Source organism: Magnolia sinica, chromosome 19 (genome assembly GCF_029962835.1).
Source record: "Magnolia sinica isolate HGM2019 chromosome 19, MsV1, whole genome shotgun sequence".
Classification (NCBI taxonomy): Eukaryota; Viridiplantae; Streptophyta; class Magnoliopsida; order Magnoliales; family Magnoliaceae; genus Magnolia; species Magnolia sinica.
The window spans coordinates 1,055,720-1,075,439 of NC_080591.1; the positions used below are offsets into that span (position 1 = coordinate 1,055,720).

The following is a 19,720-nucleotide window of genomic DNA, read 5'->3' on the forward strand; positions in this document are numbered from 1 at the left end:
AACACCGGGTCAAGGGTTCAAGTACCCACCAGTGGTGAAATCCCACGGTGTGTGTGTGTGCGTGTAAAAAAAAAAGAAAAAGGTAAAAATATGCCTTATAAATCAAAGCCAAATACACACCTAAAAGAAGTGAAGTAAAATGGTTTGGAGATTTTTAGACGTTTGGGGTTGTCTAATATCTTGGTAGATACGTGTGGTTGCGGAGGTGGCTTCTGAACATCAAGCTGCTGCTTCCTAGAATATCTATTACCGCCTGGGGACCCTTCAGCTCCTTCGACAATCCACCCACTTCAAGATTTCACATATATTACTCGAAGGAAATGTGGTTGTGGATGCACCAGCGACGATTGGTAGTGGTGGATGGCCCCATAAGAGATGCCATAGTAGAATGGATATCTTAAAACCTGTGGGGAGGCTCATCTCCCTGGACTTTGCCTTAGTGGAAATGATGAGAAATGGCTACTTGTTGATGCAAGGAAGGACGTGTTGAGGTCAAGCACGGTCTTCCTCAAGGGATAGTTACACTGAATCCACGGAGCTTTTTTGGACTCCTCACAAAGATGCCTCGAATCCACAAGGAGAGAGAGAAAATAATTCTTATAAAATTTAAAATAAATTGATTGATACTAAAAATATATTTTTTTTAAAAAAAACGAGTTTACAACCCTTTAAATAATGAAATGAACCCTAGAGAGAAGTTTCGGAATCAAACTACATCTAAAACTCCCATAAATCATGACTTACTATAAATACTAAACTTACTAGTTATAAACGGTCATGATTTCCACTACACCTCATAGTTTTCGGTCAAAAATAGTAAGTGTCCTATTTGGCTCAACCATTTAATTCCCCAAATTTTTATAAGCACTTTTCATGTTGGACACAACTCCTAAAGCTTAACGGATGAAGAGTTAAAATCAAACTAAAACTTACCATAAATAGTAAAAACGAAATTAAATTTGATTTTTGATCGTCGATCTAATGGAATCTCACAAGTTCGGCGTGGGCAACCCAACATAGCGAGTTGGGTGGCTAAGTAGCTTCTCCTATCCAAAATCATATATGGCCTATAGATAACTCATTCCGGTTTGCAAGATATGTCCGTTTAAGTTTCTGATGATCCAGATCACTTATGCCTCTGATTGGTTCTTCTCTGGTCCATCTTGGCCATGAAATTGTTCGCAACCCGCTCTACATCACTTGTATTTGTTACTCTCTATAGAGGGTTGTCGCCGTTGGGGCAACTAGTTCTTCTGTTGTTCTCCTTTTTCTTTTGGGCTTTTCTGGGTAGGGGTGTATATCGAGTCGAACCGAGTTGAGCTAGCCTTAGCTCGACTCGGCTCCACTACGTGAAAAATAGAAAAAAAAAATGACGGATTTTGAAACGGTTCTGGACTCTCTAAAATTGCTTGGTTTAAAGACGCTTTAGAGACAGCCGTAAACCGTCTCTAAAATTTTAGACAACCCCTGACCGTCCTTAATTATCTTAAAATTTTGAACGTCCACAAATCGTTTAAGAGTCCAAGACCGTCTTAAATGCGGTCATCTGAGACGGTCAAAGATCGTCCGGATTAGAGACGGTCGACGACCATCTTATATGCAGTCATCTGAGACGGTCATTGGCTGTCTACAATAAAGACGGTCATTGGCCGTCTTTTACTTGTAAGCTGAGACTGTCAAAGACCGTCTCTGTTAGAGACGGTCCTTAGCCATCATATAGCCCTGTAAAAGACCATCTCTATTAGAGACGGTCCTAAACGGTCTCTAATACTCAAGTCAAAATTTAAAAAGCTTTAAAAAATTATGAATTTCGAAAAAAAAAATAGTTAAGAAGCTTAGAAAAATAATTAACAATGTTTAAGAAAACTTTAAATTTTGAAGAAATAAAAAAAACTGTTGATAATTTTGAAAAAAAAAAAAAAGATTTTGATAAAAAAAATGATATTTTGAAAAAGAAAATTTAAGAAATTAAACAAAATTGTGAAAAAATTGACAAATTGTTAAAAAAAAATATTTTTTAAAAAAGAAAACTAGATTTTATATTTTGACAAGAAAAATTGAAAAGTTATATAACAAAAGTGAAATTAGAAAAACGATATTTTGAAAAAGAAAATTTTAAAAATTAAAAAAAAAAAATTGTGAAAAAATTGACAAATTGTAAAAAAATATATATTTTAAAAAAGAAAACTAGATTTTGTATTTTGATAAGAAAAATTGAAAAGTTAGATAACAAAAGTGAGATTTTGATAATAAAAAAAATGATATTTTGAAAAAGAAAATTTAAAAAATTAAACAAAATTGTGAAAAAATTGACAAATTATAAAAAAAAAATATTTTTTAAAAAAGAAAACTAGATTTTGTATTTCGACAAGAAAAATTGAAAAGTTAGATAACAAAAATAAGATTTTGATGATGTGTTGTATATCCTTGCCGCCCATACGTTTCTCCAACCCATTTTTGGGCCGGGTATAAAAAATTGTGTAGATTTAAATCTTAAGTGGACCACACCACTGGAAAGAATGATAATATAGTACCTAGCCATTAAAAATTATAAAGAGCCCATCGTAAGGTTATAGTAATGTTTATTTGCAATTTAACTTGTTGATAATGTAAAGAAGATCTAGATGAAGGTAAACTACAAAGATCAAATTGATCTAAAACTTTTGTGGCCTTCAAAAGGTTTTTAATGGTTATTCATCATATTGTTTTGATTGGTATAGCCCACCTAAGATTATTTAGTTCTTATGATTTGAAATCATATCCTAAAATATGATGGAAAAATATATGGACGGTGTCAATATTTATAAAATATATCAAGGTGGGCCTTACACGGTTAGAGTAACACCCATGAAGGAGTTACCTAAAATAGTGAAATGGTACTATAAGGTCACCTCATGGGAACTAATTCCCATGAGGTTAATATATGTGGGCCCCACCATGATGTGTGTAGAACATCAACACCATGCATTTGATGTGTCCCCTTTAAGTCCAAAAATCAGTCATATACGAAACTCAGGTGGGCCATAGCATCTAAAACTGTGTGGCCCACCCAAGTCATGGATTGACTTTATTTTTAAGCTCGTGGCCTACCATGGAATGGTGCATCTGACTGACGGGACAGATCCAAAGTTCAAATGGACCCACAGCATAGAAAAGAGTGGGATAGTGACACCCACTATTGAAACCTTCTTAGGGCCCGCCGCGATGTTTATTTGAGATCCAACCTGTTTATAAGTTAATACAGACATGGATGCGGTTGAAACTTGGTCTGACCCCTCATCCAAGTGGACACACATAATGAGTGGGTTGGATATGTGAATCACATTTAAGTAGGCCCAATATATGATTATGAATGTTTTAAGGAAATCCTTCTCTACTACATTTAGGTGAGTTACTCGTTATCCTTACCAGAGTAAACTCTGTGGGGTCCACTGTTATTTATTTATTTTATCCACTCCATTCATCCATGTTAACAGATAATTTGAGGTCTAAAGAACAAAAAGGAAGCATATCCAAAGCTCAAGTGGACCACACCACAGGAACTAGTGTGATTGAACCTTTACCATTTAAAATTTCTTAGAGGCCATAGAAGTTTTGGATCAAGCTAATGTTTGTGTTTTCTATTCATTCATATATTTTTGATATTATGAACAACCTTTAACCGTTTTTGGACAATCTGATCAGTTCAGATTGAAGGGTAAATAACTTCAGATGTTTAAATCAAAATTCACTCAAATTGTTGATCAATCTTGTTTGCCCAATATCTTTCTCATATGTAGCATGATCGGGGTGAGTAACTAGTCAAATTGAGGGTAATGATCAGTAAAATAAAGTGAATGGACCAGACATGTAAAATGGGTCAAATATTCTAGTCAAAATTGTGACCCAACTTATTGACACCCTAAGACTCTAAGAATTAATGTCAGTAAGTTTTGTAGGGCCTATCATGATGTGTGTCAAACATCAACACTATGCATTTGATAGAAGTTTTGGATCAAGCTGATGTTTGTGTTTTTCCTTCATTCATATCTTTTGATATTATGAACATGTTGGATGGCAAACATTATTGTGGGCCCAAGGAAGGTATCAACGGTGGAAATCATAATTCCACACTGTTTTGTGTGGCATGGTCCACTTGAGTTTTGGATTTACCGAAAATTTGGGATTAACTTACACCGTTCATCCATTTTTCGAGATCATTTTACAGAATAATCTAAAAAATGAATCATATTCAAAAATTAAATGGACCACACCACAAATAAGGGGAACAGATTGCTACTCCCCCTACACCATCCAATGGCTGGTGGTTGGTGCTGTGTGGGCCCCACCATGATGTATGGCCCCACGAGCATTTTTTTTTAACTTTTGAACCAGTTGGATTTCAAATAAACATTACGATGGGCCTTAGGATAGTTTCAACGGTGGGAATCACCCTCCCGTTGTTTTCTATGGTGGGGTCTACTACAGATTTTTATCTGTCTCATTCTTTGGCTCATGACTTAAAATGATATCTCAAAATGGATGGATAGTGTGGATATAACAAATACATCGTAAGTTTTTCTATTTTTTAAATATTATATATATACCCTATAATGCTAAGAACATGCTCAAAGCTATCGCAGATCCATTGTAATTTAAGTCACAACAAACCATTAAAAACTAAAAGCATTCCTTAATATCAAACTATAATCAAAAGAAAGTTCAACTAAAGTATGAATCAAAGCATAGAAAACCATCCATCATCCTACAAGCTTCACCTCTTAGCCCTAGCTAAGAGGATTAGCCCATCATAGACATGATTAACTAAACACCCTTAAATAAGGAAAAACCAAAGAAGAAAAGGAAGGGAAGAAGGAGAAGCCTGGCTAGCCGTCCACTCTCTCTCTCTCCTTCTCTTACTTTCACAGCTGCCCCACACGTCCAAGATCACAAAGTGCCTTCACGGCTGCCCAAGATCCACACATCCTTAGATGTCGTTCCATCTCTCTCTTCTCTCCTTTTATAATATTAAGAAGGTTGGTCGGTGCATGGAGAGGTGGAGTCGGTCGCTGGAGTTTACGCACAAGTTACACAGCCAGCTACATGCATAATGACAGACGCAAGAACCTTGCGTTGGCCTGTTCTTTTGGAGCGGTGGATGCACAATCGTGAGATCTGATCAGTTCAGCTCTCTTGGCTCTAGTCGATGGTCCCATGAGAGGAGTTTGGATGGCTCAGATTGTCGGTCCGACCCTAGCCATGGTTGCAGAATGGCCCGGATCATCCGGGTTTCTCCGGACGCGCATGGTGCGTAAAGGGTGCGAATTCTTGATTTTTCAGCGTCAGTAAGACTCATTATCGTTGTTATAAGAGAAATCCAATCAGTTCATTGGATTTTTGTTGAAAAACCAGTCGGGAAGGAATGATTTTATCGGGTTTTGGTGCAGTCCACTGTATCAAATCAACTCGCTGTTCATCTTACGTTTTCTGTCGATCCACGTGTGTATGTTTGCAAGGGGCTAAAGGGACACCTAGACAAGGGTCATGCCTCCCCCCCCCCCCCCCTCTAGACACAATGGACGGTCCAGATCATCCAATGGAATGATGGGTGGGGCCCACTATCAAACCCAATCGACTCGGGTGCGTCCGCTGGGCGTTTTGCGCTGTTTAGATATTTTGTTCAAAAAATAGGTGGGGCCCACTTCTGATGACATTCTCGAATATTTACTCCACTCATCATCTTCGTAGTAACGTGTAAGCCCATGGGTCAAAGTATGAAGTAGATCCGAACTCTATGTGGGCCACACCATCCACCTGTGATGAGGCACTACCCACTGTTGAAGCAAACCTCTATTCTCACTTACGTGCATGCATATGGAGTTCCTTAAATTATAGGTTTACCATCATTCTAACCACCGTCTTCCGAAGTACGTTATATTTGAATATACCATCCAATTTCCTTAAAATTGAACAGGTATTCTTTATTTTTCGTGCTCTTTTCATTGGTCAAGTTTGAGCCCTAATTTCTCAATGATGACCAAGATGCTCTCTTAATGATTATTGTCTGATCTTACCCATCGGGTCACTTATACACTGATTTAAGTGCTGAATTTTGACGTGTATGGTTAATTTATGGTCCTCAAGCCAGATATAAAGTTTCGAGCCGAACGGATGGTAGGAACCCTGTGATCCTATATTCTAGACGACTTTCAGACCCGTGTAAACCTAATCACTCGATCTTCTTAGATCTTTGACATGTAGATTCCTCGATCTTGGTCCCCTGGGGTCCGTTCCTTACCTTAGTGATTTTAGAGAGTTAAATCCATGCTTTTAATACCTTTTTCAGTCCAATCTCTTTAAATTCACCTTGCAACAAAAATACGATTAAAATAGGACGTTAAGTATTATCATGTTTGTAAAATCAGGTAATAATTAGGGTCTAATATGCAATATTTGACCCTCAACACAACATCAATGGCAAAGTAACCGAGCTACCGAACTGGTTCGATCCGAGTTCAATTCGAGCTGGATTTGATCCGAGTCGAGTCAAGCTGGGGCCTGCTCGAACTCATTTTCGAGCTCAAAAAATCAGCTCGACTCAGCTCAAACTCAGCTTCGAACCAAGTCGAATTGAGCTTTTTCAAGTCAAGTCGAGCGAGCTAACCGAGCTAGCTTGGTTCGTGTACACCCCTACTTCTGGGTTCGCTTGTTTTTGTTTTTTTTTTTTCCTATATCCCTTGAGTTAGGTGTCTTTCGAGTATATGATAGGTAGGTTGCCAATCATTATGGGGCGTTCATCCGAAGTGTTAGGCTATACATTTTGACAAATATATGTGATTGGACAATTCTTATTGGAGACCACAGAAGCAAACCCCAAATTCAAATCAAACACCTATTACAAGTAGGATTAAAATCATTTGGAACACTTCTTTTTAACAATACATAAAACACCATAACTCTTTACGGCTAAGAAATTGTATATTTGAAATCCGACAATGACCCTTATATTCATCCTATGAACAAAAGGTCAACACAATGAAAAACTAAGATGGGCCGGCGACACTCATATTAACAAGGTAACAATGCAACTAAACACCTAAGTTCACTCATTGTAGCCTGATTGACTTTTGGACCAGGCTAATCTTTGTACATTCCTTTTTTTTTAACAAAAGAACTTCAAGTATATATATATATATACACACACACACACACACACACACACACACACACATACCTGCAAAGCTTTACAAATAGAGCGGGGCTTCCGGCTGTCTCTTGAAAAAAAGATCAAGAGCAGCCTATCAAGAGGAAAGCAAATAAACCAAAAGAAAAGGCAAAAGAGCAAAAATAGGGTAGCCGGATTCAAAACTAACAAAGGAGCCCCTAGCAACCCCTACTACCCACTTGGGCATAGCCTGATGGATCCCAGCCCTACTTTATCTAGCAGACCTAGGCCCCGAATGCAATGAGGAAGATCTGAGGATTTGGTGAACGTGGAGTGAGACTGGTGGGAGCTCCCCAATTTGGCCAAACCATCGGCTGCGGCATTCCCTTCCTTGTAGATATGGGCGAAAGAAAACTGACCTCCTCCTTTGATTTTCCGAATACGGGACAGCCAATAGGTCCATCTCGCATTCCCTTAACTGTTACCATTTAATAAGTCCACAATCAGTTTTAAATCCGATTCAGCCTGAACCTTCCTCAGCCCCTTCTAAAGACACATGATCAGACCATCCCAGATTGCTCTAAGTTTAGCAATGTTGTTTGAACCAAGGCTGTAGCCAATGGCGAAAGTGAACAAGAACTTGCCTTTATCTCCCCTACAAATCCCTCCGCCTCCCGAAAGACCCAGATTACCCCTGGATGATCCATCAACATTCAATTTGCACCAATCCCCTGCCGGTTGAGGCCATCTCACAATCGAAGAAAGCATCCTCTGCGGGGTGGGGGCGCCAATCCCCAGGGCCTTGAGAATGCTGCCACTAGCCAGCGATTTGCTGGAGGTTTTTGGAAATGCCAAACAAAGCAATTTAAACCACCCGAGGATCTTGAAAATTATTTTGGAGGGAATGGCTTCCATACCCTCAAATCTCACTTTATTTTTGGATTTCCAAATCTCCCGTAGGATGATTAGTGGAGTCAGGCCCTACAAAAGATCATGTAATACCCATAGAAGAGGAGGCAGCCCACTAGGCCGTGATTCTGTCTTCCACAAACTAGTTGGTCAAGATAGCAATGCCAAAAATTGCTCTGAAGTGGTTCCACACTGTTTTTGCTAGGTAGCCTTCAATGAAGAGGGGAAGCAGTGACTCCTCTAATGGACGTTGACTGCCAATCGTCCCACAACAAACACACTTAGAAACCATGAAAACACCCCTGGACTGCACTCCGGAATTTGTTGGGATGGCGCCCTGTAAAACCCTCGAGGCAAAATAGGATATCTTAGGGGGAAGCATGGAGTGCTAGACCCAAACTGCCCAATTTTTCCTTTGCCCACTCGATCGAGTAGCCTGCCATGCTGACTTGACAAAGAATGAGCCCGACGGTTCTAACGGCCAAATGTACGCATCTGGGTCCTCAGAGGTGCAGAATCCACCATGGAAAATAAAGTCTATGACTTCCTGAGGGAGAAAAGAGTAAACAGAGGAGGGGGGAAGTGGACCATTTGGGCCAAGAAAGTCCCTAACCTTCATTTCCAGCAGTCCCTCTAAAACAGGGCTCAAGGCACACTATTGCAGGCAGCCTAGATTAGTCCAATTTTCCTTCCATAAGCTACAATTCCCTTGGCCCACCTGGCATTGGACCGAACTATCTATGAAATGGAGGTAGGATTTGATGCTTTTCCACATAGGTGAAGGCACAGGCAACATTGTAGGGCCACCGTCCAAATTTCGAAGATCGCATTGGTACTTGGATTTCACCAAATCCACCCATGGGCTTTTGTTCTGCCCAAATTTAACCGCCCAGGCTAACTTGATCCTGAAAGCCATCATGATCTCTTTAAGGCGGCGAATTCTCAACCTACCTTCGCTTATGGGTTTGGAAATCCTCTTCCAACTAACCAATGTAGCTTTCTATTGACATCTGACCAACCTCAGAAGAAAGAAGATAGACCGGGACCTGCAAGGCGACCAACGTATGCACCGGGATGTTGCACAGAACATGGCGAATGAGAGTGGCTCTCCCGGCCTGCCAAAGGCATTTGGCCTTCCAGCCACTAATCAGTGGCCTCTATTTTGCTGAGCAGGGGCTAAAAGATTGCACTCTTCACCTTGCCCCTTGCAATCGGAACACCCAGATAGGTGGGAGCAAAGGGGGCCATCTTAATTCCTAGGCAACTCTCAATACTTCTAATCCTAGATGACGGAAGCTTGTCAGAGCACATAAACGAGCTTTTTCCGAAATTTACACGCTGGCCCGACATAGATTGGAACTCTACCAGGAAGTTTTTCACAGCTCGCAACAACGATAATCCTCCGTTCGTGAATAGGAGTGTGTCATCCGCAAAAAGAATGTGGGAAATCACCGGACACCCTTGCTTTTACTTGTAGGCGGAGCACTTTCCTATGGCCATTAAGGATTTGAAACCTCTGCTAAGCACCTCGATCGCCAGAATAAATAGACTTGGCGATAATGGATCACCTTGTACATTCCTTTCGTCTTAGTGAGTCTCACCTATGAATGGATTTGATGAAATATTGACACCATAGGCCTCACACATACTTATTGTTGGCATCCCATCCGTAACGTGCCCTATAGTATGCTCCATCTGAGTTGTTGTGGATCTTGCTGATTTTTTGCCCTAGGGCCTAGCATTGAGGAGTGCACTTCTGATGAAGTGGATTTTCACTAAGAAATGCCATTGGGATTTAATAAACCTATGAAACATCCACTAAGACGATTAATTTCTAATGTGTTTTTTTTTTTTTCTTTATCAAATAGGTTTTTCAGTTATGTTTTAAGTTCTCTTTGGATAGTGGGGGAATTTTTTATTTTTATTTTTTAAGATGGATAACTTTTTCTGTCCCAGGATGCTTCTAGAAGCAATCATTAGCTAATGAATATGCTTAGATTTTCATGACATATGACACGAGGTAACCATTATAAGGTCTTTATAACATTTTAAACAAAACCCTGGAAAAGAAATCCATATTTCAGTAATGCACATAAAAATCTTAAGAAATAATCATTAGTTAACCATTATAATTTTTCTTTTCTTTGCCTACTGTCCAAATAGGCCCCATTGTATCAAATGCATTATATGACTAAAGGTAGAAGCGGAAAAAAAAAAAAAAACTAGTATTCACATGCACAACACCCCCTGATGTGTGGACAGACATGATGCAAGGGTCGATATATTTCCAGTGGCCACACTGGATGAATGGCTTAGACCATACACAACTGAACAGCCTAGATCAGACATATCTTGCAATCTTGTCTGTCAACACCAACACATAAAATGCAGTCCCAATCTAAAACTATAAAAAAATTATAAAATAAAATAAAAAAATAAAAATAAAATAAAATAATTAGAAATGTTATTTTGAAAGGAGTAAATGCCTCTCTTAAGTGCAATTACCCGGAAGTATACAAAATGTATGATACGTGCTAATTGTCTTAACAACCAAATAAACTGAACAACTAAATCCTAATCATTTCTTAGTCATGGAAATGACAAGATTAAGGTGTTTAGTTTTCTCTTTTGAAAGGTGCTCAGCAACCTTGCATGTGAACCTCCGGAACAGATCTTCAATTATCACTTCTCCAAAGTGACTCACAAGCATTGACTCTGAGATGGCTCTTACACTCTTTGCAACATTTTGCGCAGTCTTGAATTCGTCGAACACAAAATTTTGATCATTGTCATCGTCAGTAGGATCCCAATTCAGTTCTTGAACTTCTAAACGGTCGAGATTGAAGGATCCATCTGCCTTGATCGCATCTTTTAGTTCCTGAACGGATGGTGTATAGTATGGCATGTTGTATGAAGTCACTTTGGCCTCTTCAACAATTCCCTATATTGAATTTAAGTTAATTTAGTACCTAAACAGATCTTGATCTCGTGTGCTATTGAATGGGAATCGAAGATCGTAAAGTACCGTTCAGATTTTCATTTTTTCCTACAAGTGGGGCCATGGTCAAATGACCTAAACCGTTGATATAACAAGCCTCAGCCTGGATGGTTAAGCCTTCTAGATTGGGAACCGCAATTTGGATATATAGTTAATCTAAATCACCTACAAGTGTGCAGTTTCTTGGTGTGTGCGTGCCAATTCCATCACGAAGCTAGAGTATCAAGGTTACACTCTAGCACAAGTAGTCACCATGCTTCAATGTCATGTGCAAAAGGACAAGGGTTACATGACCTTCGGTTGCCCCTAACCTTGCCAAGTGAAATGCCTTGTATGTAGGGGTGTACAGCGGGCCGAACTGAGTCGAACTGGGCTCAACCTGGCCTGGCCCAGTCACCAGCCAACCCGAACCCGGCCCGGTCAGTAATCGGGCGAGTTCGGGCCAGTTTCAGACCCACGATTTGGACGGTCTTGATTTTGTGACTCTGCTCCAACTATTCCATGGGAAGAGCTTTGGCAGGTAACTTGAACGGCCTTGATTTTTAGAAATGGCTTTTGTCATAGATTTTTGGGACTTTACCCCATCTACAAAGGGACCCACGATTTGGACAGCCTGAATTGCTGCAAATGGTTAGGGTAACTGGGTAAGAATTTAGGCAGATATATATATATATAGGCCGAGTCGGGCTAGGTTGAGTCGGGTTTCGGGCCGAACTGGAACCTATCTGAACTTGGCCCGAACTCAGTTCCAGGTCGGGCCGAGTCAAGCTTTTTCGGGCCGAGTCGAGCCAGTTAATCAGGCTAGCCCTGTTCGTGTACAGCCCCACTTGTATGCCTATGCGTGCAAGAGGTCGAGCTCCAGTGAAAAAGGCAAAAGCATCATCATTTCACCCAGAGAAATCTTTGCTTTTCACTATTGCTTTCAATCCCAACGCCTGCCCATGCTGCTTTTTTATTAGGCTATGTCCAAGGAATTCAGATTCTCTGGTTGCCAAAATCCTGCTTGTTATAATTTAATTGGGCCACATTATTACAGACTGCATTTAATGTAGCAGTGCTGACGATTAACGTCAGTGATGATGTGGGTCAATCACCATGCAGAAAACAGAATTTTTTGCTTGTAGCAAATAAAGGATCCGATTTCTGGTCTAAGTTGCACAAGATTCTTGTAACCCCTTTGCCAATAACAATTCACATCCCATGCAAAGCATGTGTACGTAGGTGTCCGTGTGTGTGTGCATTTATATACTAGAAATCATCTACAATATCTATTTCACACTGCACGTAGAATACCCGGGCTCCATGAGCACACCATAAAGCATAAGTAAAATCCTCTCCATCCATCGTCTGAGAACCATTATTTTCACCATAGGGACAAAATATAAGGGAGATTAAAAACCTTATATGGGTGACAACAATTAATGGGGACAGTGAAAATCTACTACCAAAAAGCACTAAGTTCACATGTTGTGACCCACTTAAGTTTTTCATAATCAGGCTGATTTTTTTTTTTAATCTTCTCTTCATCTTGGTGAATTAGGTTCGATCAAAGATACATACTATGATTGCCCCACACAAGCCCATTGCTTGGCACCACATCCTCATTATTCTGTGGTGTAGCCCATAAACGAATTTTGGCCTCAAGATCTTACATTGAGAATGGAACGTGACAAATAGAATGGACTTTATGTATATTACATGGTGGACCCATAGACTAATTGAGTGTTTTACACACAGCATAAAATAGGTATTGTAGAGGATTCTTATCCGCATCGGAGAGAAGGATGGTGAGCTATGATGGAATTTGAATTTATGTACCTGTGAGACCATGTCATTGAGCGACTGTGCTAGGAGGCCCCAGTGGACCCCACACTCTCCGCTATATGGATCATGACTTCTCCTTCCCAACAGTGCCAGGACCATCCGTCCCCCAGCCACCATTTCTCGAGAACGAGAGCTGAGAAATAAAGAGAAATCCCTCTGGAACTGCTCCAGGTAAGCTTTAAACACCAGAGGAGGGCTCGACTTCCCAATGTAGACGTTCCCTTTGTTTAAGGTAATGCCATTTTCACTCTCAAGTAGTGGAGGGACCTGCCATTTGGTTTTTGGGAGAAAATTAACTTGTTTGACTCTGCAGATTGTTAGGAAAGATATACAGCTATGCATAGGATAGAGATTATATATCTTAGATTTACATTAGTTGTGCATGCACATATTCTAAACGTAATGTTCTTGTGTATAAATTAGGTATCTTAATAGAATACTATATACATACAATCCTCTGTAATGTTCTTCTTCTTTTTTTTCTTTTTTCTTTTTCTTTTTTTTTTTTTTTTTGGAGGAAAGGTGGGATCACTCCAAGACCTTTATTGGCCAGCCGAAAAGATTTACAACTTCAGATGGGTACCACAAAAAGGGCAGTACCTCAGCTATCATATATCCCAAACAAAGAAAAACCCCTGCAACGTAAACACTAGATAACATGGAATGGAATGTGGAGAAAAGGAAAGGTAAATATCATCATCTTTTTATCTATGATAAGCCTTAAATTCACAAGAAAAAAAAACTTACCACTTTGAATCAAATTGATAATAATGATTTATTCATACTTGATATAGCTTATATATACATGTACTTTTAATTCATAAACTTACTAAAAATAATAACGACATCTAAATTAACCTACGCTTTTAGGGCCTTTTTGATTCATTGTAATTCATTTGAATTGGAGGTAAAAACCTAATTATACTTTTTTTACATATTTGAAAGAGAGGAGAAACTCATTATCTTTTCTAGCCATAACTCTGTGGCTCCACCATGATGTATGTGTTATATCCATGTTGCCCATTCATTTATTTTTTTCATATTATTTTAGGGCATTAGCCCAAAAAAGAGGCAAATCCAAAGCTCAAGTAAGCCACACCGTAGCAAATAGCTGGGATTGAACATCAACCGTTGAAAACCTCTCGGGACTACAGAAGTTTGGATCGGGCTGATATTTGTGAGTTCCCTTCATTCATATCAGTGTCACCCGCCTGAGTAGGTTGGAACTCAAATAAACATCATGGTGTGAGCCCTATGTAGATTTCAATGGTGAGAGTCATTATTCCCATGGATTCACCTAAGAGCTTTATCACATAAAACAAGGCATGCCTACCAAAGATGTCAACATCTTAATTCTACATCTACAAATTTTACCAGGATAAGTAATAAATGCAATATTCGATCAAATTACAGGTGAATGTAACAAATCAAAGAGGCCCTTCAATAATTGATAAAAGAAAAGAAAAAAAAAAAAACCTCTTTAAGTTATGATTGGACTTTTTAAATCCTAAGATAGACTAAAAACAAATAAAATCAAAATTTACTAAAACTACTAAAGTATGAACTCAAACTAAAATTTAATCCCCAAAATGACTTTATTTTGTCAAGAGCTTACTAATAATAGCAATTTCAATAACCGTTCATAAATTTATGCCAGTCAAAAGTATAAAATGCATATTTAACTATTTTCTTTTTTATGGGCTTGTTCTAATTTTCAAATTATAATGTAAATACATAATAAAATAGTCATCATTACTTACACTTATAATTACAACTCTTACTCCAAGGCTTATGTTGATAAGTCTAATATTTTAGCACAAAATAGAGGTTGAAAAACATTTCGAGTCCAAAATTGTAGGGGGCAACATAATGTATATGTCATATCCATTTTTTTCACATGTTCCGCTGACATATTTTAGGGCATGAGCTCAAAAACAAGGCAAATCCAAAGCTCAAGTGAACCACACCCCAATAAACGGTGGAAATTGAACGCCTACCATTGGTAACTCTACGGAGAGGTTGCAAAAGTTTTGGATAAGTTGAATTTGTATAATTTTTCCTTTATCTATGATTGTATGACCTTATGAACAGGTTGGATGACAAATAAACATCATTATGAGCCTTAGGAGAGTCTTAGCTTTCAACAATTGAAGTCAACTACTGTTTAATGTGGTGTGGTCTACATTTTTATTTTTATTTTTACACACGCACACACTCATGCCGCAGTGGGATTTCACTACCTATGGATACTTGAACCCTTGACCGGGTGTTGAAACTCTTGAGACTCTACCACCAGAGCAAGAGTAAGGATCTATGGTGGTGTGGTTTACTTGAGCTTTAGATTGACTTTATTTTTGAACTCATATACTAAAATGATGGATTAATAGCATGGATATAGCATTTTTATCATTATCTTTTGACCTGCTGTTCTATTATTTAGCTTATAGAATTACATGAAATTCACATGAATTCACATGGTTTCAAGGCAACAACCAAATAATGGTGAGAAATAATAATGACCCATTTAGCCTTCCCAGTCCCACCTGATTTCTTTTAATCCTGTACTTTACAAATGCATCCGGACACATGCAAAATATACCCGTGGAAACATACATTTATTTTACCTTTGAAGAAAGTTTTACTTTTAAAAAGATTTTGGGCAGAGCATATCCAAAACTTTTGGACTTCAGACAATACAATGCCACGTGTCAACTAAAAAGAGGAGTGCAGCTACTTTATACCTAGCCATATAGAAGTAGCATTCCTCTCTCACATACGAGATGTTTAAGATGGTCAAATCAACGAAATTTGTGTCACTGGCCAATACAGAGCGAACCCAGTTCACATGGCCCACATTTATGGTATGCAATTTCGCGGCCCAACAATGATGGGTCCGGAATCCTCTACGGCACTGGTTTTAGCAGTGGGAAAACTGATAGGGGTGTACATCGAGTAAAGCTGGCCTTAGCTCGATGCAGCTCAGCCACTAGCTGACCTCAGCTTGAACTTGGCTCAGCTCGGTCCTTAAGTCTGACTGGCCGGCTCGGGCCAGTTCAAGCCGAGTTCGAGCCAAGATAAGCCAAGTTCACCTGTGCAGCCTTTTCACAAACACCTAATGTGCACCTTCAAAATCTTATTGTATTTAAGACAGCACCAGGTATTTTATCAAACGCTTTCTAAGCAACATAAAAATCAAGAAAAAATAAAAAAAAGATATTGGTTTCATATACATACATTCCTTGCCACCAGCCACACTTCGTTGGGTCATTTCATCAAACACTTGGTGAGCAACATCAATATCAAAGTAACCGAGTCACCGAACTAGTCCGATCCGAGTTTGATTCAAGCTGGGTTCAATCCGAGTCAAGTCGAGCTGGGGCTTGCTTAAACTCAGCTCGAGCTCATTTTCGAGCTCAAAAAATAGCTAGACTCAACTTGAACTCATCTTCGAACCGAGTCAAATCAAGCTATTCCGAGTCGAGTCAAGGGAGCTAACCGAGCTAGCTCGGTTCGTGTACAGGTAAACACCGAAGCTTGTGTAGCCCACCATGTTGTATCTGTAAAATCAACTCCGTCCATCAGGTTTCACCTTCAATTCTAGGGCCTGAGATAAAAATAAAAATTTAAAAAAAAAATAAAATAAAATACAGCCAGAGCCGCATTTCAGGTAGGGCCACACCACAGGGAACAATGGGGAAGGGATGCCAACCATTGGATTGCCTGTGGGACCACCGTGGTGTGTATCTTTCATCAAACCTGTAAATCCGGTATAACTCACTAATATAGAGTGAAAATACCAAATCAGCCTCATCCAGACATCAGGCAGGCCACACGACGTGAACTTAATTAGAGGTTTAAAAGCATTTTTACATTTTTCCTATTGGTATGGCCCATCAGAGCTTGTTATCAGTATGATATTTCTTACGTACAGTTCAAACAATGATTATGATCACCTGATGGATGGAACGGATTAACATATAAAATATGGTGGACCCCACAGCTTGGGTGTTTTAAGCAACTCTATTAAACAGGTGATGCAGACAAAACCGGTCCAAAATGATCTGCCTATAGGAGAAGAACAAAAAGATCAGATAGCAAAAGAAAAAATAGGAGTTACACGATACTCAGGCTTTAGACGCTTTTTTATAGAAATCGTATTATTAGATATTTTTCATCTTCAACCGTCCAATAAATGTAAACTAATCCAATATTCAGGTTACCAAATGAGTTTAGTTTTTGGTTTATGTTACAATTTATTCTGACTACAATAATTTGGACGGGTTTAATTTGACTACTGGTATGCCACGTACGCAATTTCTAAGTGCATGCGTATCATCCATCACACTTTGCGAGAGTATCAAAAGATTTTCTCAGGAAAGCATGCTACTCATATTCAACGAAGAAGATAAGGTCAAAATAGATTGGTTATCATCCAAGCTTATCTTTGTCTGATATCCTAGTCACGATTGTAGGATCATCAAGATCGCTGATCCAGTATGAATTCTTAAGTGTGGGACTGGGTAGACCAATCTATGATCGATCACCAACAACCGTTGGATAGGAGAGGCTGACCATGCATTTCACATGGCCAGGTGATCAAAGCCATCTGATCAAGAACCTACAAAATGGATGCCCTTGATTGAATATCTGTGGTCACCCAACCTATCCATGGCCCACCATATTGTAAGTGGGCCCATTTGTCTTAGTAAATTGGTAATGAAAATACTGACCTGAAATAGCCAATGCAGGCTAGCAGCAGAATGAATAAAATGCAAGCTACTGTCTGGAAATAGCCTCCCATAGAAGGATCCTGGCACGCCTGCCAAGTAACATGGTCTGAAACCATTCCCCCTCTCTTTCCTGAGTTTCTCATGGAAGCTAGGCAAGGACCTGAAAAGGGTGTTGAAATCATTGCTGTAGAGGTCGTTTAGGAACACTCGGAATTCGGGCGATGAACGGCCTATATCACGACATCGCCCGTCAATGGCATTGATGATCTCAGAGATGACCAACAAGGTATTGGGCCCAGAAGAGCAGCCTAGGTCTGCTATACTCAACATCTCCGGTGAGGCGGCTTTGAAAAGATCTAGTATAGCATTTATAACGATCGGCTTCGCCTTGTCGATTGCTGTTCTCTACACAAGCAGAAGAAAGATGAACTTGGGGTCAAGGATTGAAAATTCGTTTAAGGGCAGCGTGTTGGGCTTATACAAAACTGGTTCGTATTCGTATCAGGCGATACGATATGAACTAGTTTCGGATGATACCAAGGTTTAAAAGAGAGTACCGGAGGAATCGTATCATTCAGTACCGATACGGCCTGTTATAGCCCTTTACTGGGCTGTTTTGGGCCGATGTGGTTGTATCTTTCATGATGAGACCGGTACGATACTTATCAGTCTCCAGCCAATTTCAAGCCTGCTGGTGAGACATGGGCCTGATTTTCAGACCCAAAAGATGAATAAGATGGGGCTACGATTTTTGCCCCAGGCCGAGGCCCACCTTTTGACATGCCGAGAGAGAGAGAGAGAGAGAGAGAGAGAGAGACCTGCAGTGATGAGTTGTTTACATAGCTGGTATCTCCAGCTCCAGCGGTCATATGAAGAACTTGTTGCACTTCCATGGCTCTCTCTCTCTCTCTCTCTCTCTCTCTCTATCTCGCCGAGATTCTCTTATAGCCGTCTAACTGAAGGAAACTCATATTTTTGTGAGTAGTCACCATTATATAGGACTTTAAGTGCAATTCAAACGTGGCAATACGACTACATACTCGCCACCGTCCAATTGCATTTCGACGGTTGTAAGCCACGCACGCATGGTTGCTGTGATCCACTTATCAGACCCCTTTTTTTGTTGTCGTGATCGTGAATGTAACTTTTTTACTCTTTTATGGGAGTAATGGTCAGGGACGATTTTCCCCGTTATAGCGACACCTGTCATCTCCTTCCTGCGAGGCCCATAATAATGTACACGTGGCATCCAATCTGCCCATCATCTAAGTCGGCGCATTGTAGGAGTAAATGCCGAAAATCATACTGATCGAAACCTCAAGTGGGCTACACCGTAGGCAAACTTGGGACTAGAAACCTCCACCGTCAAAATCATTCTAGGGTCATGTGATTATATTGCATCCAAGCCCTTCATGACTGCTTTAGTGCTTTATCCAAGACTTCAATGGATATGTGGGGCCCACCGTGATGTATGATTTTTTTCCACACCTTATGGTAGGGGTGGATTTCACGTATACAGTTATTGGGCTCCACGGAGCTCAGGTGTTTTAGCTGTAACAGACCATTGGATGAAAATGTGGAGTGGTGAGTCTGGTGACAGGTCTTTTTAAACAATTTATTATTTCTTCATAAGAGTGGCCCTACCTGATCTTGCACCCGAGTACATTTACAAACCGTTCATCTGATGACGAGACAACTCAAAAAGGCAAGATCTTCCTGTGAAGGAGATTTCCCAACCATGATGAGGCCAATCAAATTAATGGTCTGGATCATAAAACCATGGCTCACCAGTAAAGATTGATTTATTGTGGGAAAAACCTTTAGTACTTTTTTGCTAAGAAGACGATAGAAATTTCTTTTAGGCCAGTTTGGTCTTCCAATTTCGGGCGCGGATTAGCTGATGAAGTGACGTCACCAAGTTCCGTGGCCCCATCATGATGTATGTTTTGTATACACGCCTTCCATCCATTTTGAGAGATCATTTTAGGGCAAGATCCAAAGAATGACTTAAATCCGGAGCTCCAGTGGACCCCAGCACAGAAAACAGTACTGGGGACATTGTCGCCCACCGTTAAAAACTTCTAAAGGCTACAAACGCTTTAGATCAAGCTGATA

At 39.8% G+C, this 19,720-nt stretch overlaps 1 protein-coding gene across 4 annotated transcripts in view; it reads right to left on the reverse strand.

Moving 5' to 3' along the window:
• LOC131234852 (probable jasmonic acid carboxyl methyltransferase 2) overlaps positions 1–18,581 on the reverse strand; it is a 28,705-nt gene extending 10,124 nt beyond the window's left edge. For 3 of the 4 annotated variants that reach the window (XM_058231835.1, XM_058231834.1, XM_058231833.1), the window contains exons 1-3: positions 18,424–18,581; positions 17,606–18,010; positions 12,870–13,142 (exon numbers count right to left, since the gene is read on the reverse strand). In XM_058231835.1, the coding sequence (XP_058087818.1) occupies positions 12,870–13,142; positions 17,606–18,010; positions 18,424–18,498 (753 nt within the window). In that variant the 5' untranslated portion in view covers positions 18,499–18,581. Of the gene's footprint in view, positions 1–12,869; positions 13,143–17,605; positions 18,011–18,186; positions 18,393–18,423 lie in introns of those variants that run through there. The other variant, XM_058231836.1, reaches the window with a different exon arrangement.
• Positions 18,582–19,720: the final 1,139 nt, after the last annotated feature.